The sequence below is a fragment of the Aquarana catesbeiana genome, linkage group LG05 (genome assembly GCF_042186555.1).
Source record: "Aquarana catesbeiana isolate 2022-GZ linkage group LG05, ASM4218655v1, whole genome shotgun sequence".
Classification (NCBI taxonomy): Eukaryota; Metazoa; Chordata; class Amphibia; order Anura; family Ranidae; genus Aquarana; species Aquarana catesbeiana.
Genome location: NC_133328.1, coordinates 135,444,791 through 135,471,600, shown reverse-complemented (window position 1 = coordinate 135,471,600; position 26,810 = coordinate 135,444,791). Strand labels below are relative to the sequence as shown.

Genomic DNA, 26,810 nt, shown 5'->3' with positions numbered 1-26,810 from the left:
CCAGTTCGGTTTGCAGCAGGACATGCGAACAGGCAAAAAGTTTGTTCAAACACATGAACACCATTAAAGTCTATGAGACACAAAAAATGGCGTGGGGGTCCCTCAGGCCCCCAGGCACTATATACTCTGAACAGCACTATATACAGTGGGGATGGAAAGTATTCAAACCCCCTTAAATTTTTCACTCTTTGTTATATTGCAGCCATTTGCTAAAATAATTTAAGTTCATTTTTTTCCTCATTAATGTACACCCAGCACCCCATATTGACAGAAAAACACAGAATTGTTGACATTTTTGCAGATTTATTAAAAAAGAAAAACTGAAATATCACGTGGTCCTAAGTATTCAGACCCTTTGCTCAGTGTTTAGTAGAAGCACCCTTTTGATATAATACAGCCATGAGTCTTTTTGGGAAAGATGCAACAAGTTTTTCACACCTGGATTTGGGGATCCTCTGCCATTCTTCCTTGCAGATCCTCTCCAGTTCTGTCAGATTGGATGGTAAACGTTGGTGGACAGCCATTTTTAGATCTCTCCAGAGATGCTCAATTGGGTTTAAGTCAGGGCTCTGGCTGGGCCATTCAAGAACAGTCATAGAGTTGTTGTGAAGCCACTCCTTTGTTATTTTAGCTGTGTGCTTAGGGTTATTGTCTTGTTGGAAGGTAAACCTTCAGCCCAGTCTGAGGTCCTGAGCACTCTGGAGAAGGTTTTCGTCCAGGATATCCCTGTACTTGGCCGCATTCATCTTTCCCTTGATTGCAACCAGTCGTCCTGTCCCTGCAGCTGAAAAACACCCCCACAGCATGATGCTGCCACCACCATGCTTCAATATTGGGACTGTATTGGACAGGTGATGAGCAGTGCCTGGTTTTCTCCACACATACTGCTTAACATTAAGGCCAAAAAGTTCTATCGTGGTCTCATCAGACCAGAGAATCTTATTTATCACCATCTTGGAGTCCTTCAGGTGTTTTTTAGCAAACTCCATGCAGGCTTTCATGTGTCTTGCATTGAGGAGAGGCTTCCATCGGGCCACTTTGCCATAAAGCCCCGACTGGTGGAGGGCTGCAGTGATGGTTGACTTTCTACAACTTTCTCCCATCTCCCGACTGCATCTCTGGAGCTCAGCCACAGTGATCTTTGGGTTCTTCTTTACCTCTCTCACCAAGGCTCTTCTCCCCCGATAGCTCAGTTTGGCTGGATGGCCAGCTCTAGGAAGGCTTCTGGTTGTCCCAATCGTTTTCCATTTAAGGATTATGGAGGCCATTGTGCTCTTAGGAACATTAACTGCAGCAGCAATTTTTTCGTAACCTTGGCCAGATCTGTGCCTTGCCACAATTCTGTCTCTGAGCTCTTCAGGCAGTTGCTTTGACCTCATAATTTTCATTTGCTCTGACATGCACTGTGAGCTGTAAGGTCTTATATAGACAGGTGTGTGACTTTCCTAATCAAGTCCAATCAGTATAATCAAACACAGCTGGACTCAAATGAAGGTGTAGAACCATCTCAAGGATAATCAGAAGAAATGGACAGCACCTGAGTTAAATATATGAGTGTCACAGCAAAGGGTCTGAATACTTAGGACCATGTGATATTTCAGTTTTTCTTTTTTAATAAATCTGCAAAAATGTCAACAATTCTGTGTTTCTCTGTCAATATGTGTGTATGTGTGTACATTAATGAGGAAAAAAAAATGAACTTAAATGATTTTAGCAAATGGCTGCAATATAACAAAGAGTGAAACATTTAAGGGGGTCTGAATACTTTCCGCCCCACTGTATACTATACGGTCTGCCCTATATACTCTGCAGAAAATTGGGCCTTAGGTGTTGGTGGTACCAGAAGACTGAAAGCCCTCACAGTTACTCTTGTTGGGGGCAGGAATGGGCCCTGCTCTGAAATATTATATCAAAAGTTGTAATTAAATGCCCCTGTTAAACAGGGGCAGAAAAATTGGGCCTTGGGTGGTGGTGGTGCCTCAACACTGTAACACCTCACAGATACTCTTGTTGGGAGCAGGAACAGGCCCTGCTGTGATGCATGACTGCCAGTTTCTTGTCCTTCTGTGCACCTCGTCTCTCTAGGCTGAAGTTATGCCCTTCCTCAACCCGGGAACCAACATCGGAGCCTTCAAATCGCTGCGCATCTTCCAGCAGCATATAACCAACACTGTGGTCGAATAATTCTGGGGACTCCTCCGTGCATGATGGTGGGGCTACGGAAGGATTGATTGTGGACAAGGAGCCGGTGGAATAGGCCGCTTTGGCAGCTGCGTTGGAAGGCAAACTACTCTGAGCCTGGGTGACAGAGGATAACAACCGCTTCATTATCCACTCCACCAACTCTTCTGCATGTTGTGGCTCAATAAGACGGCCAGCAGCAGCAAGAAAGGACAAGCGTGCCCCATGACCACGTGCAGAGGATGCACCATGTCCACGACCACCACTGTTGACTGTAGACACAGAGGCTCCTTGACCTCTTTTAGTGGCCTGTGAGCATCTGCCTCTCCTTGGTGGCCTTCCGGACATGATGTATTTTCTGTTTTGCAACACCACACTACACTATATTAGATACTGTGTACACCGCCTAAATTGTATTAGAAAGTGTATAACCACTGCACTGTATTGTATACTGTGTACACCACCAGAAGTGTAGTAGAAACTGTACACACTGTATTAGATACTGTGTATACTGCCTAAAGTGTATTAGAAACAGTACACCATGGAATGCACTGTAGATATAGACTACACTGAATGCAGAGTATATATATATTAATACACTGTCTGACATCTATTAGAAACTGTACACTACGGAATCCACTGTAGGTATAGGCTACTCTAAATGCAGAATATATATATATATATATATATATATATATATATATATATTAATACACCACCTAAAGTGTATTAGAAACAGTACACCACCAAATGTACTGTAGATATAGGCCAAACTGGATGGCAGAGTATATATATATATATATATATATATATATATATATATATATATATATATTAATACACTGCCTACACTGACTGAATATTGAGTAAACTCTGAATATATATATATATATATATATATTCAGTGTTTACTATATATAGCATGGACTTAGTCCCCCTGAGCCATGATTGGCCAAAGGCACCCTGGCCAATTATGGGTCTCTCAGCAGAGCGTGCTGTGATTGGCCAAAGCATGCAGGTCAGTTGCATACTTTGGCCAATCATCATACAGCAATGCACTGCAATCTCGAAGTGCATTATGGGGTGTTCCGCGGTGCTCAAAATTTTCCGCAAACGCCCCATATGTTCGGTTCATTTTAGAACCATGGGCTCATCCCTATTTATAATATTATATTGATATATTTGTAATATTATTCTTTTTTTGTGTCATTTAAATATTTATAGAAGTAATTAGATTTTAATGCTCAATCAGCGCTGCACTCAATTTTGTTTATTTTTGTTTTATTTGGTGTGAACCATGTTCTAGTGCTGACAGGCTGATCAGTGGTTATTGCACATGTAGTTCACTGTATACTCTTTTTCACATTGCTTCATTCTGTGCACTGGCCTGTACTTCCTTATTCCACACGCCTCATTTATTACACAATTGGCTTTACCAGTGCACGATGATATACGTCGGCACAATGGCATGGCTGAGCATAATGGGCTGTACCTGTACATCCCCTTTAAGAAGCGGCATTGTGGACGCACGCACCGTGTACTCCGTGACCGTGCCTGTGGGTCCCGCGGACTCGATGTCCACCTGTGTCCCTTGATCGTGTCATGGAGAGGCAGAATGGGGATAGGATACAAGGCATTTCCCTGTTCTGCCTAGTGACATGACAGGGAGCTACTGCTCCCTGTCATCGGGAGCAGTGATCGATGTCATGTCAGTGGTAGCCCATCCCCCCCACAGCTAGAATCACTCCCTAGGACACACTTAACCCCTTGATCGCCCCCTAGTGTTTAACCCCATCCCTGCCAGTGTCATTTATACAGTAATCATTGCATTTTTATAGCACTAATCGCTGTATAAATGACAATGGTCACAAAATAGTGTTATAAGTGTCCGATGTGTCTGCCATAATGTCACAGTCACTATAAAAATCACAGATTGCCACCATTACTACTAAAATTAAAAAATTATAATAAAAATGCCTTAAATCTATACCCTATTTTGTAGATGCTAGAACTTTTGCGCAAACCAATTAATATACGCTTATTGTGATTTTTTTACCAAAAATATGTAGAAGAATACTTATCGGCCTAAACTGAGAAAGAAATTTGTTTTTTTGGAGATATTTATTATAGCAAAAAGTAAAAAAATATTGCTTTTTTTTTCAATTGTCGCTCTTTTTTGTTTATAGTGCAAAAAATAAAAACCCGCAGAGGTGATCAAATACCGGCAAAAGAAAGCTCTATTTGTGAGAAAAAATATGTCAGTTTTGTTTGGGTGCAACATTGCACAACCGCGTAATTGTCAGTTAAAGTGACACAGTGCTGTATCGCAAAAAGTGCTCTAGTCAGGAAGGGGGTAAATTCTTCCGGAGTGGTTCAATTTGCAAAAATCTGACAGAGGCTCTAATGCTTTCCAACTCTATTCAGAACAAAATACTTTTTTGTTGGAGTTTGGCTAAAACTGATATAAACACACATGACCTGATGAAGTAAGATAATGTTACCAATCTGCTGCTAGTCGAAACAAAGCTGAACATCAGACTTGCACTGAACAATATGTTTATATTATAATAACTGAACCATTCCAGATTCTTTAAAAAAGGAAATAATTTATGAAAAATATAATATCAGATATAATATTTTTTCAAATTTACTTAATTCCCATTATTTCTACATTTCACCGCTAAGATATCCCCATATTGTACTGATTATGACTCATTTAAAAATAGCTGAGGTTCTATAGCTAAAGAGCTAATGAGCAGCTGTCAGCTCCATGAGGAGCACACAATCATCACAAAATTATGCTGCATTATGCTATCATACCTTGTCTATAGCTCAAGAACTGGTCATTTGGTAGGTGACAAGGATTGGTTTGCTTTTAAATACTGTACATCATTGTGATTTTCACTACAGGCAGTGCACTTCCAAACTAATGTACTTTTCTGTTTATGCTAATAATATAGAGTTCCAGACCACTTTGACATAATGTGAGAACTGGTTAATTCAGTTTTGTAATTTAAATGAATAAAGAGACCTATTATTTTTAAGTCTATGCTGTTATGCTGTTAAGAACTGAGAAAGCATGTTTTTGATAAGAGAAAAGCTAAATAGTGAAATGTTTCTTTAGAACGTCTGTTAAAAACAATATCAATGAAGGTATTTCTGCAAACTAAACCTATTTAAAAAATACTAAACTTATTGGTTAAAGTAGTGGCATGGTATTTAGCAAAATGAATATTCACTTCTAAACTAATCAGGGATTTTTTTTATATATATATATATATATATATATATATATATATATATATATATATATATATATATATATATATATATATATATATATATATATATATATATATATATATATATATATATATATATATATATATATATACTATATAATATTCCAGACAACTGTTTTTATTTAGAGAGTTTTTTTTTATTTACACTAAACTTTTTTATTAGGAGTTTACATACTGTAAGTAAAATATAAAAAAATCTGCAAATAATAGAATGTATGCCATTATGCAATGACATACAGTAATAAAAATAAAGGAACAAATATAGGTTAAGACAAACAATTTAAGTTTCAATGTATTGTTTATAAAGAAAAATGCCTATGCCTAATTATTAACGTGGTCTTCTATATATAGACAAATTCTATAACAATTAGAGACAAGAAAATAGAGCTTAGAGAAAGATACGTTGGGAGAGATGTCTATTTAAATAGCTGATAGTGGTGAGGGGCAGGAGGGGTGTTTGGACCTGGGGAAGGTCAGAATTTACCCTTACATACAGGATACACAGGTTAATGTATATTATACAGTTTACACACTAGAAATGCTTATTTCTGCTCTATCAACGGATACCATATTTTAATACATTTTGAAATAGTGTATGGGAACATTTTGGACATTTTTTATGGGGTTTTTCAGACTTCAGAGATCATTTATTTTACACTTTTGAAATATAAATGTTAGTAATTTAACTACCTACTTGCCATTGTAGACAATAGGCCGCAAGATGGAGAAATTATTTTGAGTGAACATTTAAAAAGTCCTCTGTTTACTGCTGTGCACATGCCAAACAAAAGCAAAATGTGTCTGATCCTACTGAAATTACACAGCGAAGGTCATGGGCTAAAAGCACAGAGCCAACCAGGGTGAGTGGATGATGCCTTTACTAGAACAGGTGGATGTATTTGTGTGAACCTAAACTACACCAATGCCAGCTTGTTTCTTCATTTCCAAAAACTTGTGGCAAAAAATAAGATCGCCTTGGAATGTTATTTTCCAAAACAGGGTCATTTTGGGGGTTTCCTGGCATTTTATATATGTAAAGCATTTTAACCACCTCAATACAGGGCACTTACACCCCCTTCCTGCCCAAGCCATTTTTCAGTTTTCAGCGCTGTCGCACTTTGAATGACAATTGCGCGGTCATGTTACACTGCACCCTAATTAAATTTTTATCATTTTTTCCCCACAAATAGAGCTTTCTTTTGGTGGTATTTGATCACCTCTGCGGTTTTTATTTATTGCGCTATAAACAAAAGAAGAGGGACAATTTTGAAAAAACACAATATTTTTTACTTTTTGCTATAATAAATATCCAATTTTTAAAATTTTTTTTAACAAATTTTTTCCTCAGTTTAGGCCGATATGTATTCTTCTACATATTTTTGGTAAAAAAAAATTGCGATAAGCGTATATTGATTGGTTTGCGCAAAAGTTATAGCGTCTACAAAATAGGGGATAGATTTATAGCATTTTTATTATTTATTTATTTTTTACTAGTAATGGCGGCGATCTGCAATTTTTATTGTGACTGCGATATTGCGGCGGACACATCGGACACTTTTGACACATTTTTGGGACCATTCACATTTATACAGCGATCAATGCTATAAAATTGCATTGATTACTGTGTAAATGTGACTGGCAGGGAAGGGGTTAACACTAGGGGGCGCTCGAGGGGTTAATGTATGACCTAAGGAGGTGATTCTAACTGTGGGGGAAGGGGACTGACTGGGGGAGGTAACCGATCGCTGTCCCTATGTACAAGGGACACGCCATCGGTCTCCTCTCCTCTCTGACAGGACGTGGATCTGTGTTTACATGCACAGATCCATGCTCCTGCTCTGTTACCCGGCAATCGCGGGTGCCCGGCGGACATCGCGGCTGCCGGGCACGCGCACCGGGTCCCGAGCGACGCAGCGCGCGCGCGCCCCCTAGTGGCTCGGGAGGGCGAGGACGTCATATGACGTCCTCCCAGAACAACAGAAGCCTCGTCCCGCCGTCATATGACGGTGGGCGGTGGCTTAGTGGTTAAATTGTTGTTTCTTCCCCATATATATAAAAAGTGATTATTAAATATCACCAAAAGAAATCTCTATCTATCTCAAAAAAATTATATAAAATTATTTGTGTTGAATGACTGAGCAATTGTCAGTCAAACTATCACAGCACTGAATACTGAAAAATAATTTGTAAAAGAACTGTGCGAGGCATGATGACATTGAGGTGGTTAAAAGGAGCACTTTGCCGGCCTCATGCCTATTTACTTAATAGAACTTGTAAAAAAGATTTTAATGGATAGATTTACCTAGTACAGTATAGATCATAATGTAAACTCGGGTCCAAACGTGTTTTGCTTTTCCCAAAAAATAGGTTCAAAAGTTCCATCCAAAGAGCAGCCTTGAAAGACATGTGAAGAATGATTTGGACTAAAGTGGGATGATAGTGTTGTGGTGACAAAATACAACCAAGTTTATATTTGATTAATGCAAATGAGATTTTATTAAAGTGATGGTAAAGTCTTGTTTTTTTCTATAAAATAACAAACATGATATACTTACCTGCCCTGTGCAGTGGATTTTTACAGAGCAGCCCTGATCCTCCTCTTCTCAAGTCCCCCTTCAGTGCTCTTGGCTCCTCCCTCCTGTCCAGTGCCCCCACAGCAAGCAGCTTACTATGGGGCACCTGAGCCAAGTCACAGCTCTGTGTGTCCATTCAGACATAGAGCCATGGCCCCGCCCCACCACCTCTCGCTCCTGATTGTCCAACTGACTGTGATTGACAGCAGCGGGAGCCAATGGCACCACTGCTGTGTCTCATCCAATCAGAAGGGAGAGTCTTGGATGGCTGAGACACTCGTGGACATTGCTGGACAGAGATGGGGCTCAGGTAAGTATTAGGGGGTGAGGGGGTTGAGGGGGGCTGCTACACCCTGTTTTTTTGGGGGGTATGACTTTTTGGAAATGCTGGATTACTCATAGTCAGGCCCGGACTGGCCATAGGGCAGACCGGGCATTTGCCCAGTGGGCTGGGACCTCCAGCTCCATAGCCTGTTGATGATCAGGCCGCACAGCGGGAGGTAAGCGGCGCCCGCGGCCTGGACAGGGTTAACACAGGCCACGGCCGCCGCTCACCCACCGCTATGCGGCCGTGCCTGTGTCATCTCTGGGCTCCGGCGCAACTACAATAGCAGCTGCTTGGCTGAGCGGCTGAGCTGTGTGTCTCTCTCACACACAGCTCAGCCAACGCTGACAGTTTCACTGCTCCTCCTCTTCCCGCCCCTCTACTCTATCTGCTCCGCCCATACCCCCTGTGTCTGCCCCGCCCACACCCCCTGCGTCTGCCCCGCCCACACTCCCTGCGTCTGCCCCGCCCACACTCCCTGCGTCTGCCCCGCCCACACATCCCTGGTGGTGAATTAAGGAAGATTTAAAAGCTGCAGGCAGCCCGCTCCGGAGCCTCATCCTGGGGTGAGTAAACTCACCCTCTCTCCTGCCTTCCATTGTGTATATAAAACTAATTTAAGGGGTGTTCTGTGGACTCTGATACAAGAGGGGGACTTTGGTGAGCAGAGACCCCCTTAATCCAGTGTTCCCCTTTACATTAGAGTCCACAGAGCTCCCCCTTACAGTAAGTGGGGGCTCAGTGCGGACTCTGATGTAAAGGGGCTCAGTGCGGAATCTGATGTAAGGGGGCTCAGTGCGGAATCTGATGTAAGAGGGCTTAGTGTGGACTCTGATGTAAGGGGGCTCAGTGCGGACTCTGATGTAAAGGGGCTCAGTGCGGAATCTGATGTAAAGGGGCTCAGTGCGGAATCTGATGTAAGGGGGCTCAGTGCGGAATCTGATGTAAGAGGGCTTAGTGCGGAATCTGATGTAAGAGGGCTTAGTGCGGACTCTGATGTAAAGGGGCTCAGTGCGGACTCTGATGTAAGGGGGCTCAGTGCGGAATCTGATGTAAGAGGGCTTAGTGCGGACTCTGATGTAAAGGGGCTCAGTGCGGAATCTGATGTAAGGGGGCTCAGTGCGGAATCTGATGTAAGACACCTCTGTGCGGACTCTGATGTAAAGGGGCTCAGTGCGGAATCTGATGTAAGACACCTCTGTGCGGACTCTGATGTAAGGGGGCTGAGTGCGGACTCTGATGTAAGAGGGCTTAGTGCGGACTCTGATGTAAGGGGGCTCAGTGCGGAATCTGATGTAAGGGGGCTCAGTGCGGAATCTGATGTAAGACACCTCTGTGCGGACTCTGATGTAAGGGGGCTCAGTGCGGAATCTGATGTAAGACACCTCTGTGTGGACTCTGATGTAAAGGGGCTCAGTGCGGACTCTGATGTAAGGGGGCTCAGTGCGGAATCTGATGTAAGGGGGCTCAGTGCGGAATCTGATGTAAGACACCTCTGTGCAGACTCTGTAAGGGGGCTCAGTGCGGACTCTGATGTAAAGGGGCTCAGTGCAGACTCTGATGTAAGGGGGCTCAGTGCGGACTCTGATGTAAGGGGGCTCAGTGCGGACTCTGATGTAAAGGGGCTCAGTGCGGACTCTGATGTAAGGGGGCTCAGTGCGGAATCTGATGTAAGGGGGCTCAGTGCGGAATCTGATGTAAGGGGGCTCAGTGCGGACTCTGATGTAAGGGGGCTCAGTGCGGACTCTGATGTAAAGGGGCTCAGTGCGGACTCTGATGTAAGGGGGCTAAGTGCGGGATCTGATGTAAGACACCTCTGTGCGGACTCTGATGTAAGGGGGCTGAGTGCGGAATCTGATGTAAGAGGGCTTAGTGCAGACTCTGATGTAAAGGGGCTCAGTGCGGAATCTGATGTAAGACACCTCTGTGCGGACTCTGATGTAAAGGGGCTCAGTGCGGAATCTGATGTAAGACACCTCTGAGCGGACTCTGATGTAAGGGGGCTGAGTGCGGACTCTGATGTAAGAGGGCTTAGTGCAGACTCTGATGTAAAGGGGCTCAGTGCGGACTCTGATGTAAGGGGGCTCAGTGCGGAATCTGATGTAAGACACCTCTGTGTGGACTCTGATGTAAGGGGGCTCAGTGCGGAATCTGATGTAAGACACCTCTGTGCGGACTCTGATGTAAAGGGGCTCAGTGCGGACTCTGATGTAAGGGGGCTGAGTGCGGAATCTGATGTAAGAGGGCTTAGTGCGGAATCTGATGTAAGGGGGCTCAGTGCGGAATCTGATGTAAGACACCTCTGTGCGGACTCTGATGTAAGGGGGCTGAGTGCGGACTCTGATGTAAGAGGGCTTAGTGCGGACTCTGATGTAAAGGGGCTCAGTGCGGAATCTGATGTAAGGGGGCTCAGTGCGGAATCTGATGTAAGACACCTCTGTGCGGACTCTGATGTAAGGGGGCTCAGTGCGGAATCTGATGTAAGACACCTCTGTGCGGACTCTGATGTAAAGGGGCTCAGTGCGGACTCTGATGTAAGGGGGCTCAGTGCGGAATCTGATGTAAGGGGGCTCAGTGCGGACTCTGATGTAAGACACCTCTGTGCGGACTCTGATGTAAAGGGGCTCAGTGCGGAATCTGATGTAAGACACCTCTGTGCGGACTCTGATGTAAGGGGGCTGAGTGCGGACTCTGATGTAAGAGGGCTTAGTGCGGACTCTGATGTAAAGGGGCTCAGTGCGGAATCTGATGTAAGGGGGCTCAGTGCGGAATCTGATGTAAGACACCTCTGTGCGGACTCTGATGTAAGGGGGCTCAGTGCGGAATCTGATGTAAGACACCTCTGTGCGGACTCTGATGTAAAGGGGCTCAGTGCGGACTCTGATGTAAGGGGGCTCAGTGCAGAATCTGATGTAAGGGGGCTCAGTGCGGAATCTGATGTAAGGGGGCTCAGTGCGGACTCTGATGTAAGGGGGCTCAGTGCAGAATCTGATGTAAAGGGGCTCAGTGCGGAATCTGATGTAAGACACCTCTGTGCGGACTCTGATGTAAGGGGGCTGAGTGCGGACTCTGATGTAAAGGGGCTCAGTGCGGAATCTGATGTAAGACACCTCTGTGCGGACTCTGATGTAAGGGGGCTCAGTGCGGACTCTGATGTAAGGGGGCTCAGTGCAGAATCTGATGTAAGGGGGCTCAGTGCGGAATCTGATGTAAGGGGGCTCAGTGCGGACTCTGATGTAAGGGGGCTCAGTGCAGAATCTGATGTAAAGGGGCTCAGTGCGGAATCTGATGTAAGACACCTCTGTGCGGACTCTGATGTAAGGGGGCTGAGTGCGGACTCTGATGTAAAGGGGCTCAGTGCGGAATCTGATGTAAGACACCTCTGTGCGGACTCTGATGTAAGGGGGCTCAGTGCGGACTCTGATGTAAGGGGGCTCAGTGCGGAATCTGATGTAAGACACCTCTGTGCGGACTCTGTAAGGGGGCTCAGTGCGGACTCTGATGTAAAGGGGCTCAGTGCGGACTCTGATGTAAGGGGGCTCAGTGCGGACTCTGATGTAAGGGGGCTCAGTGCGGACTCTGATGTAAAGGGGCTCAGTACGGACTCTGATGTAAGGGGGCTCAGTGCGGAATCTGATGTAAGGGGGCTCAGTGCGGAATCTGATGTAAGGGGGCTCAGTGCGGACTCTGATGTAAGGGGGCTCAGTGCGGACTCTGATGTAAGGGGGCTCAGTGCGGACTCTGATGTAAGGGGGCTCAGTGTGGAATCTGATGTAAGGGGGCTCAGTGCGGAATCTGATGTAAGACACCTCTGTGCGGACTCTGATGTAAGGGGGCTCAGTGCGGACTCTGATGTAAAGGGGCTCAGTGCAGACTCTGATGTAAGGGGGGGTCTGTGCAGACTCTGATGTAAGGGACCTCTGTGCAGACTCTGATGTAAGGGGGGTCTGTGCGGACTCTGATGTAAGGGGGCTCAGTGCGGACTCTGATGTAAAGGGGCTCAGTGCGGACTCTGATGTAAAGGGGGGTCTGTGCAGACTCTGATGTAAGGGGGGTCTGTGCGGACTCTGATGTAAGGGACCTCTGTGCAGACTCTGATGTAAGGGGGGTCTGTGCGGACTCTGATGTAAGGGACCTCTGTGCAGACTCTGATGTAAGGGGGGTCTGTGTGGACTCTGATGTAAGGGACCTCTGTGCGGACTCTGATGTAAGGGGGGTCTGTGTGGACTCTGATGTAAGGGACCTCTGTGCAGACTCTGATGTAAGGGGGGTCTGTGCGGACTCTGATGTAAGGGACCTCTGTGCAGACTCTGATGTAAGGGGGGTCTGTGTGGACTCTGATGTAAGGGACCTCTGTGCGGACTCTGATGTAAGGGGGGTAATCATTACAGTGCAGTCCCCTTTATATTTATATCAGTGTTCCTGCACATTACAGCGTGGAGGACCGATACACACCCCCCCCCCGGTACATGGAAAAATTGGCTGCTCAGTCTAAAATGCCCGGGCCTATTTTTTGTCCCAGTCCGGGCCTGCTCATAGTTTCACGGGAACCAGAATTACCAGCAGCTCGGGGATTGGGAATAAAGTGGATCTCTCTAACTGTGCACTGAGAAATCTATACTACTGTAAAAATTAATCAAGAGACTCATTATTTTAGGTCTATACTGTGAAAGTTGCTGTAAACCCTAACTGAAAAACATTTAGTTTGCTAAAGCACTGTTTATTGAACAACTACCATGTTATTAGCTTTTAGTAATATTATTTAACTTTTAACAGATATAATATTTGCATATACTGTATTTACATGTCATATAGAAAAAACTATTTTAAAACAAACCCTTGAATACTACAGAATCACACTCTCTAGAGAAGGAGTAGTGAGTGAACAACATTGGTTGGTGGGGCCTCTGGAGAGATAATTTTTATAGCAAAAGTTAGGTTGTCTTTTAGAGGTTCTGTTGTTGAGGTGATATCAGCTACAGGATCACTTGTCTGACGTGGCACTGTTTACACCTCTGTGTTGTGTGTGCAGTACATAAAAAAAATCCTGCTTCTTGCGTCTTTGATGCACTTTCATAAAAACACATGTTGCATAGCGTAACATGGTAACATGCCTAAAATGAACGTAGGTGGACCTAAACCACAATGCACCTAAAACAGAGTTGAACCAGCCCCTAGGCTCAGTACATTCCTTAGTGTATTAGTTGATGGATTTAATACTTTAGGCAGCAGACCTAGAACAAGTATGCACATAAGGTTTTTGGCTTGTTCCAGGTCAGCGACATAAAGTATTGAAGGCAGAGGGTTAGAATAGCAGCCAAAAATACTAGCATTTTTAGGAAGAGGTCAGAAATAGCAGCCCTTATATTTCTCACCAGACAGGTAAATCTGAACTCTTGGCAAACAGCTAAATACACTGATGAAATACATATACTGTATAAATATTGTTGTACCTGCCAAAGAATTTGTATCTCTATTCATCCAGTTCTGATATTTACACAGCTTTGCCCCACAGCATAGCCTGCTTAGCAGGTTTTTTTATCCATGCAACACTTTCACTTTCACCCACAGTTCCCCTCCAAATGCTTACCTTGTGGTTTGACAGTGAATAAAAGAAGCAGCACACTGATGAGTTTATTGCTGTGTCCCTCTTTTCTTTTCTGATATCAGCACATTCATTGAACTGCAGCACACTTGATTAGCTATGAGTGCTGCTTTGGCCTCCCTCTCTCTAATCTCTGTATAGATTGTGCTTATACCAAGCTAATTTTAGGCCACAAACTGATAGCATTAAAAAAATGCATATATTAGTGTATTAATGATTATAGAACTGGATCAATGTATATCTTTTATGGCTCATAAATTATAAACTATTACAAATCTATACAAAAGTGTTTATAACAGTTTTTATGTATTAATTACCAGCGGGCTCCAAATTTGGGTATAATCTAACAGCTGTGTTTGCTTTAATATGTTCTACCTAACTGAGCTAGAATACACATGCAGATTAGAAAACTAGAATGTATTCCAAAGGTTTGATGTTATTGGTCATTTTACAGCAGGTTTCAAGATATTTCAAGATATTGCACTGAAACATTTATTACAGTACATACCTAGAATAGCCAACACCATCCCATCCTTCAGAACTTCCATGGAACCTGAGCACACCAAATAAATTGCCTGCAATGCATCTCCCTGCCGAAGTAGGTACTCTCCAGGAGCACAGAAAGAAGTTTTGATATGAAGAGACAGAGACCTGAGGCAACCACGGCTAGCATTCTCAAAAAGGGATAGTTGTAGAATCTCCTTGTTCAAGTACATGGTTATATCCGAACGTAACTCATCTGGAAACTCTTTCAGGAGCTGTCAATTTCAGACATGGAATTAATGCAGCTTAGAAAAATGTATCATTTCAGGCTTAGCATGATATCAAGCTTTCAACCATTTAGAGATGTAACAAATCTCTCCTACGGATTTCTAACTTGGATACTTGTGTCACCATTTAATAATAAATAATCCTGCATCTACTGTTGTAATAAAAATCTAAATTGATTTCTGTAATGCAGACAAGTTGTGGCAATCAGAATAGCTAGAAATGTTACTGAAAAGAAAACAGACAATACAGATAATACTGACACTTGGGCAACATTGTGCAACATGCAAGAAAAAATGTTGTTTTAAAGGGGAACTTTGTGTTACTCTACCACATTGTAATATTTATTTTAACTAAATGAAGCTATGATGAGACAGAAAAGCACTGTCATCTACAACCTAGGATTTGCTAAATGTATAATTGCCCCAGCAAAGTTATGGCTGGCAAGTTCTGAACAAATAAAGATATAAAGAATTATGCAACCCAACCATATAGAAATATTTTACAAACTAATTCAATTAAATGTGGTTATTCCTGTCCAGATTATGCATCCATTGCAGGTTAACAGGGGGTTATATTTTTTGTACAATGTTGATCTGGTTAAAATTTGACATTTGACACCGAACAGAGAACAATTTTGGGTGTTCGCGGCAAATTCAAAAGCCGCGGAACACCCTTTAAAAGTATGGGAGAAATCAAAAGTGCTAATTTTAAAGGCATATGTGCATGGTATTGTCATAAAAAGTGTTTGGGGACCTGGGTCCTGCCCCAGGGGACAAGGATCAATGCAAAAAAAGTTTTAAAAATGGCCGTGGGGAGTGTCTATAGTATTCCTGTAAAGGGGCGCATGCTTCCCCTGTTTAGAAGAGTCTGACAGCAAAATGACATTTCAAAGGAAAAAAGTCATTTAAAACTACTCGCGGCTATAATGAATTGCCGGTCCGACAATACACAAAAAAGTTAATAGATAAAAACGGCATGGGAATTCCCAACAGGGGAACACCGAACCAAAATTAAAAAAAAAAAAAATGACATGGGGGTCCCCCTAAATTCCATACCAGGCCCTTCAGGTCTAGTATGGATATTAAGGGGAACCCCGGCCAAAATTAAAAAAAAAAAAATTTTGTGTGGTCACCCTCAAAATCTATACCAGACCCTTCAGGTCTGGTATGGATTTTAAGGGGAACCCCACGCTAAAATAAAATTAAAAAATGGCGTGGGGTCCCCCCAAAAATCCATACCAGACCCTTACCCGAGCACGCAACCTGGCAGGCCGCAGGAAAAGAGGGGGGGACAAGAGATCGGCCCCCCTCCTGAACCGTACCAGGCCACATACCCTCAACATTGGGAGGGTGCTTTGGGGTAGCCCCCAAAACACCTTGTCCCCATGTTGATGGGGACAAGGGCCTCATCCCCACAACCCTTGCCCGGTGGTTGTGGGGGTCTGCGGATGGGGGGCTTATCAGAATCTGGAATTCCCCTTTAACAAGGGGACCCCCAGATCCCGGCCCTCCCCCCTGTGTAAAATGGTAAGGGTACCCCTACCATTTCACGAAAAAACTGTCAAAAATGTTAAAAATGACAAGAGACAGTTTTTGACAATTCCTTTATTTAAATGCTTCTTCTTTCTTCTATCTTCTTTCTTCTATCTTCTATCTTCCTTCAGTTTCTTCCTCCATTTTCTTCTTCTTCTTCTGGTTCTTCTGGTTCTTCTGGTTCTTCCTCCGGTGTTCTCATCCGGCATCTTCCTCCGTGGCGTCGGCGTTTTCTTTCCTTCTTCTCCTCGGGCCGCTCCACATCCATGATGGCATAGAGGGAGGCTCCCACTGTGTGACGCTTCTCCTCTTCTGATGGTTCTTAAATAATAGGGGGCGGGGCCACCTGGTGGCCCCGCCCCCTCTGACGCACGGGGACTTGACAGGGACTTCCCTGTGGCATTCCCCGTGATGTCAGAGGGGGGCGGGGTCACCCGTTACATAACCCCGCCCCTTCTGACGTCACGGGGAATGCCACAGGGAAGTCCCCGTCAAGTCCCCATGCGTCAGAGGGGGGCGGGGTCACCGGGTGGCCCTGCCCCTCCATTATTTAAGAACCGTCAGAAGAGGAGAAGCACACCAGTAGTAAAATTGCGCTTGCTCCAAATGGTAAGCCGCTAACACCGCAAATAGAATAATTGCCAAACAAATCAATAGAAACCAAAACGTGTAGCGCTGAATGAAAGACACACCTTCAAACTAATGAGGTGAAGAGCTAGTGCTCTAAATACAATTTAACCAAAAAAGAAAAAAACAGATAAAATGTCCATCATTGGAAGAGATTGAATATAAATAAAAGTCCGTGAGCATAGAGACTCTACTAATCACCACTTGTGAGTGATGTGTAAAGTACCATCACCAGCGTATAGCCATAAAAGTCTTAGAAAGATGATGCACAGCTGGTTCCTAAGTAGTCCCACATATATATGTTGAATAATGCGTGGATGGACCAACTCTTAAACATCACACCACAGTGTCTAAAAAATGTGCAATTCCCTCAGCCAGTGAAGATGGGGGCTTACCGGAGGGTTTGAACCCAGGACAGTATATACTGTGAGGGTCAAACCGGCTTTTATTGCTCACTAGCAATAGGGGGAAGACCTTGACAGCCTGAAGATGAAGGGATCACAGGGGGCTTCAAAGACGTGTCTTCTCCAAATGTAACGATGGATCTCCCCACATATGGCTTATTTAGTCTTTCAAAATTTTCCTTTAAGAAGTTGCTGATACTCACATTCATTTTGGTATCTGTTGGTTCTGACCCTTCCTGCATGTGTTGGCAGCCAACCAGGGATCATCTTTCTAGAAGAGGAGAAGCGTCACACAGCGGGAGCCTCCCTCCATGCCATCATGGATGCGGAGCGGCCCGAGGAGAAGAAGGAAAGAAGACGCCGATGCCGCGGAGGATGATGCCGGACGAGAACACCAGAGGAAGAACCAGAAGAACCAGAAGAAGAAGAAGATGGAGGAAGAAACCAAAGGAAGATAGAAGATAGAAGAAAGAAGATAGAAGATAGAAGAAGGAAGATAGAAGAAAGAAGCCACGGGGACCCCACGCCATTTTTAAAAAAAATTTTGGACAAATTTATGGACAAAAGTATATAATGTTCAGTATGAAAGGAAATTTACTGTATAGGCACTTTTGTACAGATCTATGTCTAGTTTGTCCTGTTTGTATGCTTCTTTTTTTCTAACAAAATAAATAAGAATTTTACTATAAAACGCAATTGTTCGGTTCGCCTAAAAAGTCCTGTTGTATCGGGGGGTACATAGGTTCCCTTCCCTAGGGTTCCTACTTTTCTATACTAATTTGGACGCACTTTCGCTTCTGTGGTTCATTATACTATATACATTAAAATCCATACCAGACCTGAAGGGTCTGGTATAGATTTTGAGGGGGACCCCACGCCAATTTTTTTTTAAATTTTGGCCGGGGTTCCCCTTAATATCCATACCAGACCTGAAGGGCCTCGTATGGAATATAGGGGGACCCCCACGTCATTTTTTTTTAAATTTTGGTTCGGGGTTCCCCTATGGGGAATTCCCATGCCGTTTTTATCAATGAACTTTTATGTGTATTGTCGGACCGGCAATTCATTAATAGCGAGTAGTTTTAAATGACTTTTTTTCCTTTGAAATGTCATTTTGCTGTCAGACTGTTCTAAACACGGGAAACATGCGCCCCTTTACAGGCATACTATAGACACCCCCCAGGTATGAAATTTAAAGGGATATTACACTTTTATTGTTTCACTTTAAGCATTATTAAAATCACTGCTCCCGAAAAAATGGCCATTTTTAAAACTTTTTTGCACTGATACATGTCCCCTGGGGCAGGACCCAGGTCCCCAAACACTTTTTATGACAATAACTTGCATACAAGCCTTTAAAATTAGCACTTTTGATTATTCATGTTCGTGTCCCATAGACTTTGACGGTGTTCGCGTGTTCCAATGAATTTTTTGCCTGTTCGCAAGTTCTGGTGCGAACTGAACAGGGGGGTGTTCGGCTCATCCCTACTTAGCACTATGGTGTTCATGTTGTATATAGTGATTCAAGCATCTTTAAAATAATGGGGATACTGTTGCTTTAAGGTGTCCTCACACATGAGCTAATGTTTGCGCATTGCCTTTTCTTCCCTTTCTCGGCGGGCATGTGATCTTCTGGGTTGGGGCCTGTCACCCGAGTTCTTTTTGAGATCGACCATCACCTGCGCTTGTTGTGGCTTGGGCTTCTTGGCCGCTTGTCCACGATTTTTGTGCGCATGCACATGCACAATTTTCGTGCATGCATGCTGTGGGGCATCAGACCCGGCGACGTCACATGTTGACATAGGTCAGTATGTGTTACGATCGCCAGGTTGGGAACAATTTAAGCAGGCTCCAGCCCACTTATTACTGTGGTGGATGTTTGCCATGGGGGGCATGATAAGCAATCCACACTCAGGCAAGCCATGGTCCAAGTACAATCTCCCCATTGGCTGCTGTTTACTACTGTTGGACAGTGATCCAGTATTGCAACAGACCTTTCTCCATTTATCCTAGCCTGATTGAGACCTATTAATTTCAGATCTCTAGGTCCATGTGCAGCAGTCTTTGTTGAAGTACCGCAAGCTGTTTCCAGCCATCTTTCCCCCCCTGAATTGTATATGGGGTAGTACACCTTCCTGCGTGCCCTTGCAGCCCCTCTTCCCCCCTGGCTTTGTATGGTTTCCCTTGGTTATTTCAGGTTAGCCATATTTATAAACATTTATTGGGCTCTTGGATTCATTTTCCCCCCTCCCCCCTCACCCCCTCTTTCCCTTCTCCTCCCCCTCCCCCTCCCCTTTTTCTTCCCCCCTCTTTTTCCCACTTTCTCCCCCCATCTTTTTCTCAGTTTTCCCTCCCCCTCCCCACTTCTCCCCACCCCCCCTTTTCCACCCCCCTTTTCTCCCACGTTCTTTCTTTCCCCTTCCTTTTCTCCCCCTCCTTAAACTCTCCCCCACTTTTCTGTCTCTTGCTCACCTTTCTTTCCCCCACTGTATGTATTTTACCCTTCCTTTCCCTCATCCCTCTCCCCTTCCTTTGATTTTCCCTGTTTCTCCCTCTCTGTGTGCTCCCCTTTCTTTCTTATTCTTCCCTCTTTCACATGGTTATAAGCCACTTTCCTTGATATACAAATATTTGTGATTTTTATATTTTATATATATAGCATCAACTCATCCACCCACATATGTCCGACATGTCCACTGTAGGGGAGCGTTGGCAGTGCCACTGTCTTGGCCTTGTCATGTGTGTTGGTAAACATCAGTGCTTTTCCTTTTCCCCACTTATCAGCCTTGCATATAATGCTGCATTATATATATTTTTTTGGATATTATCTATATTTTGTTACTTTTATTTCAGACTCTATCCAGTTTTGTGCCTCCTGAAGAAGTGGTAGAATTCCGTGAAACATGTAGAGGAGTATTTATTCACTGAGGACCCACTAAATCTCCTGTCTCCATCTTGAAGTATACCAAGTATTAGTGAAACACATGTATTAGACAGATTGTATTTTATTACACTTTTTAGTGTGAAATTGGAATTGATGTTCCTATTTGTATCTGGATACCCTGTTTTTATCTCTTTGTATAAATGAAAACTTTATTTTATCCGTGTGTATTTCACCCAAGGTACCGAGATAGTCCATTTCCTTTTGGAGACTATTAGGGGAATTGTCTCCTTTCCAATTTTTCTAATTGTTCTAATTTGGATGATGATACCCCTATATTGTATTTGGTCTTAGTTTTATGTTTAAATTTGGTTAAAGTGAATCTGTATCAGTGGCTGGCTGTCACTTCTAACACATAATAGTCACCTGCAGGTACTTGCATATTACTCACTACGTCATAGCTATCAAGTGGCTGGTTACCCCAAATCCTGGGTATACTTTGGCACAAAAATATCTACCTGTCATCCCATTCAAGAATATGGTCTTTCTCTCCCCCTTGCTCAATACTGACCATTGAGGTTGCTTATCACATAGGCTTATTCTGAAAAATGCTGCAAGGAACAATGATAATTTGAAAAGTCACAGCAACTAATCAGATATCAGTTTTACATGAATGGGTTTCTATAATTTTCACATAATTCTTTTGCTTTATTAAGTAAACTTCATAAAGTCCACTTACTACAAAGTTAATTGAAACTTAAACTGTCCAAAATAGCAATCTGCATTTAATCAGATTTAAGAATACCTAATCACTATACTATATGCCCCATTACTGGTCCCTAATAGTGGCCCCATGATATAAAAGACACGTCAGAATAATGTGGATATCCTCCCCACATGTTGATGCCCAAAGGAGTTAATTTACTAAAGGAAAAAAGCCTTTGCAAGAGAATTTGCACTTTGCCAAGGAAATTTTCTCTTAGCTTAGTGGTCATAGTGAAAATTGACTTACCCACTCACGTGAATGGAAAATTAAAAAGTAATATTTTTACTTCCGCATGATTGGGTGATGGAAATTAGCAGAACCTTAACTCATTTAATAAGCTAAGGGTAAATTCCCTTGCAAAGTGCACATTCTATTTGTCTTTAGTAGATCAAAGTCTCACACCGGTGCACAATCTAAGTGCCTCTAGGTAAAAAGCACAATATAGATTATTGTATAACTTTAAGCACAGCTCGATTGAGCAGGAATCTTCTAAGAAAGGATGGAGTAGGAAATGGGAGCTGTAGTAGTTTATCAGTGCAGGTACAAGGGCAATTGTGATAGGCTTTCTAACATGTCTGATCACAAAAAGGCTTATTGCTGCCCTATTCAAAGTTCAGCAGGCCACAGACATAAGCTTGTCATCAGCTTCGGGACAAATTATGTGGAACCAGATGGCTGTCATATTTTCTATGGGTACTTTATGATAGGCAGTGTTCAAATAAAAAAATGCAAAGCACTGGAAAGATCTAACACCTCCCTCTTCCAACACCCATAGTCATGCCAAGAGAATATTATGAAGCACAAGAAGGACAGTAAGTTGACATCTACTGATTTTTTTAAACTCTAAATGAAATGTGCTCTTGAACACACTTGAAGAATAGTTATGGATCGATAGATAGAAGCAAGCATTTCATTTTTATTGCACAGTCTTGCTCTACTAGTTATGGTTTCCATGAAACATCTTGGCATCACTATTAAATAATTTATTTAAGACTTATTTATAAAGCATTTTTTTTAAACAGTTCTTGCCAAAAACGTGTTCTAAATTTGGTAATGAAGAATATAAACTGTACATTACCTCATGAGAATCTATCCCATTATTGACTGACCAATTGGTTTGGAAATATTCAAGCATTCTCTGCTTCAGTTGCTGTGGAAGGTGGTGTACCCGTATAAAATCCTTCAGATCCTTGGTTCTTGTGTGATAAAGTGACCATCTGGAGTACAATCGCTGGATTATAGCTGTCACGTTACCAAAAACCAAGGCATGCATCAAGGCTAAATCAATAGGGAAATATTGTTAGATTTCAAATTATTGGGGAGCACGGAGTCAACAAATGTTAAAGTTATTTTTAATTTTCAGAGTACATTAATGCTTTACAGAAAAAAGGCAGCATGAACTTTACAATAATAGCATTGACTATTTTTGCAGATGCCTAGAATGTGTGCACATCACTTCACAGCTATATTGTCCCTATTATAAGTCACATATGAAATGAAAGCAAATGCAACCTCAGATAAACATTCAAGGGTGTGTACAAGCTTATGCTTGAGAGGAAGCTTAGAAGGAAGTAAACTGCAGGTCTAAAGGAAGTAAATTTCAGGTTACAATATACATGATCAGAAAAGTCTGGAATTATATCTCTGTTCTGTAAATAATTTGGTTCTTAAGGAATTAATAACACTATTAAGACCCGTGTCAACACTTTTTCTTTTGGAGCAGATACTTGCAAAAACTTGCATTCTCAATCTATAGAAATGTAAAGTTGTATTAAACCTAAAAACAAAAATTTTATATTATTGAAGCTTACCAATTATTTAATGTGGTGGCTGCATTGGTTTGAGTTGTTTATTTCACCTGGTGATCCAGCCAGTAACACACTTTTTATCTTAGGGTGTCTGCATTCTGGATGAAGTAATAAAACAGGTACATGCTGACCATTGTGAGCCTAGCTACTGTATCAATGTTAAATGGTTTGTCTCAAACTGGAGAATTGGTAGGCTGCAATTTAACAAATTTTTCTTTTTGGGTTTAATACCACTTCAGCTTTGACCTCCTTTTGTACTGCATGTGCTTGTACAGTATGCACTGCTCCATTGGTCAAAACAGCTGAATAGATCAGTAGCATTGTAGTCACAAAGGGGTTGATTTGCTAAAACGGGAGAGTTTTCTGGTCTGATGCAGCTCTACATAGAAACCAATCAGCTTCCAGTTTTTTTTTTGCCAAAGCTTATTTGAACAAGCTGAATTTAGAAGCTGATTGGCTACCATGCACGGCTGCACCAGATTTTGCACTCTTCAGTTTTAGTAAAATAACTCTACAGTTTTAGGATTTTTCTAAGTAGCGGAAAATAATAAAATAAGCAGCTTATTCCAGTAGGCAGATACGCAGGCTTTCCCTCCAGATCCTGTATGTGGTCCTTGAGCAAGCATTGGAGTCGGACAGCTTTTGAACAGATGAGGAATAGATTAGGATGCCTATGCTTGTATTGCTATTTGAATTGAATAGTGTATGCAGGTAACTTTTGATTGATGTGCATTGCAGTGCCTACAAACGTTTACATAATTCATAAAAAACAATGAACCACTGCAAATAAGAAAAAGTGACAAATGTAAAATATTTTAACACAAAGATGTCATTAACAGCACATTCATATTTACAGTGGGTATGAAAAAGAATCACCCTCTTTAAAATAATCACATTTTGATGCTTTCCAGCCTGAAATGTAGACAGACACAGTTTTTGTTTTATCCAGCTGTATTTACTCAGTACAACTTATAGCATACAAGTGAAAGATATAACACCAACATGTCTGAGTGTCAGTGTTTTTTTTTTTTTTTTATTTGTTTTACAATTTTTCTTTTAAATATTTATTATAATGTTTCCTTTTTTTTTCTTTTTTTATCAACCCTGTTGGGGGGGGGCTTTGGTGAGATATCAGGGGTCTAAATAGACCCCTGACATCTCCCCTTTAACAGAGAAAGGGACTAAGGACACAGATTCCCCGCTCCCTTTCTCTGCAGTCTCAGCTGCACTAAAGATAAATGGACAGGAGACAGCGGCTCCTGTTCATTCATAAACAGAAGCATCGTAAACACAGTTTACAATGCTCAGTTATGAACGGACAGAGTCAGTGATCACTGACTCTTTACATTCGGAAAAGGAAGGAGCCAGTAAATGGCAGATTTACCAGCTCATTCCTCTGCTCTCCATCCTGACAGATCGGGGCAGGGGGGACCGGAGGAGGACACGGAGGGGGAGCAGAGGAGGACATGGAAGGGGAGTGGAGGGGGAGTGGAGGAGGACACAGAGGGGGACTGGAGGAGGACATGGCGGGGGACCTTAGGAGCACAGAGGAGGACACAGGGGACAGTCAGGGATGATCGGTTTGGTGATGGAGGCCATTACAAGCATCAATCTCCTTGTATAGATTTCAATAAAGCAGCCGATAGCCGCAGGAGGGATAGGAGGAGAAGCGCCTGTCAGTTGCTTTATTGAAATCTATACAGGGAGATCGGTGTTTGTAGCTGCACTCACCTCTGCACCGATCATCCACTTACTGCCCAGGTATCAGATTAGGCATCAGAGCATTTGCACAAGTACAAGTACTCATGCAAATGCTTGGTCTCGGCACCGAGAATGATACTAGTATCAGTATTGGTGCAACTCTAAGTGCAACCGAAGCAAACAATTAATTATGGGTGGCAAGGCCCTGTCAAAAGATCTCAGGGATAAAGTTGTGGACAGGCACAAGTCAGGAGATGGATACACAAACATTTCAGAGGCTTTATCAATGCCTAGAAGCACAGTGAAGTCTGTTATTAAGAAGTAGAAGGTATTTAGTACAACACAGACCCTCCATGGATCAGGACGTCACTCTCAACAGGATAAAAGAGCCAGGAGGAAACTGGTCAGAAAAGCTACCAAGAAGCCTACAGCAACTCTGAAGCAGTTGCAAGAAGTTATGACAAGGAGTGACATTGTGTGCATGTGACAACAATATCACAAATTCTCCACAAATGTGGCTTGTATGAGAGGGTTGCAAGAAAAAATCCACTCCTCAAGAAAGGCCACATGCAGTCCTGATTGAGCTTTGCCAAAACACACTTTGAAGATTGTGAGGCTTGTTTCTGAAGAAAAGGTGTTATGGTCAGATGAGACTAAAATGTAATTTTTTGGCCTCAACACTAAATGATATGTGAAATCCAATACAGCTCACCATCCAAATAACACCATTCCTACAGTAAAGCATGGAGGTTGTAATATCCTATTATGGGGGTGTTTCTCTGCAGCAGGGACTGGTTGCCCTTGTCAGGATAGAAGAATGGATGGGGCAAAATACCAGCAAATTCTTGAGGAATATCTGCTGTCCTCTGCCAGAAAGTTGTCAATGGGAAGAAAATTTACCTTCCAACATGACAATGACCCAAAGCACACAGCAAAAATGACCACACAGTGGTTGAAGGAGAAAAAGGTGAATGTCCTTGCATGGCTTGATCAGAGCCCAGACTTAAACCCCACTGTAAATCTGTGGAATTACTTGAAGACCGCAGTCCACAAATTGTCACCAACAAATTTAACTGAACTTGAGAGGTTCTGTAAAGAAGAGTGGGAAAATATTGCAAAGTCTAGATGTACAAAGTTAGTAGCGACATATCCCAACAGACTAAAGGCTGTATTTAAAGCAAAAGGTGATTCAACAAAATACTGACTCAAGGGGTGTTCCTTTATCCAACTTAATGATTCTGTTTTTTATTTTTTTTTTCTGCCATGTTGGTGTTATATCTTTTGCTTAGATATGATAAGTTACACTGAGTAAATACATCTGGATAAAACAAACACTATGTTTGTCTTAATTTCAGGCTGCAAAGCAACAAACTATGATTATTTTAAAGGGGTGATTCTTTTATATACCCAATGTACAATGTAGTAGACCGCTGTCTTATATTCAAATGTTTAGAAAAACACGTGTGATTTTTTTGGGCAGTTCTCAAAAAAAGGAACTGATTGCTTTACTTTAAATTTTTTAGATGTCTTCAAAGCTCATTTACAGGCAAAACTTCCTGACTTCCTGTCATTTTTTTATTGCGGTCTGTGTCATGATTGGAAAGATTTCTCCTCACTTCCTGTTGGGGCAGGAAGTAATGGGATCTCTCTCAAGTTGGGATAGAGACTGCAACAAAAATATGTTCTTTTCAGAAATGTGGGGAGGGATTGAAACTGTATCAGGCTTTTAATAGCATACTGTGACATTCTACTACAGTGACAACTATTCCCTTTTTTTGTCCTGCTGTGACAGGTTTTCAAAAGCACAGGACAAGAGTTAAAATGTCCCATTGAGGTTAGAGACAACAATTAAAATATGATATTTCGTTTTTTTTAAATCTATGCAAAACTAAAACGATGGCAAGAGTTGAGCTTCACCATGGCTTCACAAGGGCTGAACCACCCTGTTTAGCATACATAATTGCTACAAAAGCCATTTTATTATTTAAAGTTAGTAGACCTTAACTTTCTCTTTTTAACTGCAGCAAGCTATCATTAACCCTTTCGCTGCCAGGCCATGTGCTCCATTTTTACACTCAGGTGGCCAGGCAATTTTTGCAATTTTTCCAATGCTTTTTTCTTTTTCCCCTACAGATTTCAAAGTTTGTTAAAGACCCCTCAAACCATATATTTTCTGAAAGCACATGACCAGTAGAATACAAATAAGGTGCCACTAATTTTTAGGGCACACTAAAATAATTATTAGCAGGTAAAAACATTTTACAAAATCCCTACTAAATATAAAAGCTTATCCTGTATTGAGTTAATAAATAACAAATATTTGTAATTTTTAAA

At 42.3% G+C, this 26,810-nt stretch overlaps 1 protein-coding gene across 2 annotated transcripts in view; it reads right to left on the bottom strand.

Annotated features, from left to right (window-relative positions):
- Positions 1–26,810, bottom strand: part of KCNH8 (potassium voltage-gated channel subfamily H member 8) — a 1,076,212-nt gene that overhangs the window by 269,291 nt on the left and 780,111 nt on the right. For both annotated transcript variants that reach the window (XM_073630214.1, XM_073630215.1), the window contains exons 9-10: positions 22,046–22,245; positions 14,495–14,744 (exon numbers count right to left, since the gene is read on the bottom strand). In XM_073630214.1, the coding sequence (XP_073486315.1) occupies positions 14,495–14,744; positions 22,046–22,245 (450 nt within the window). The remainder of the gene's footprint in view (positions 1–14,494; positions 14,745–22,045; positions 22,246–26,810) is intronic.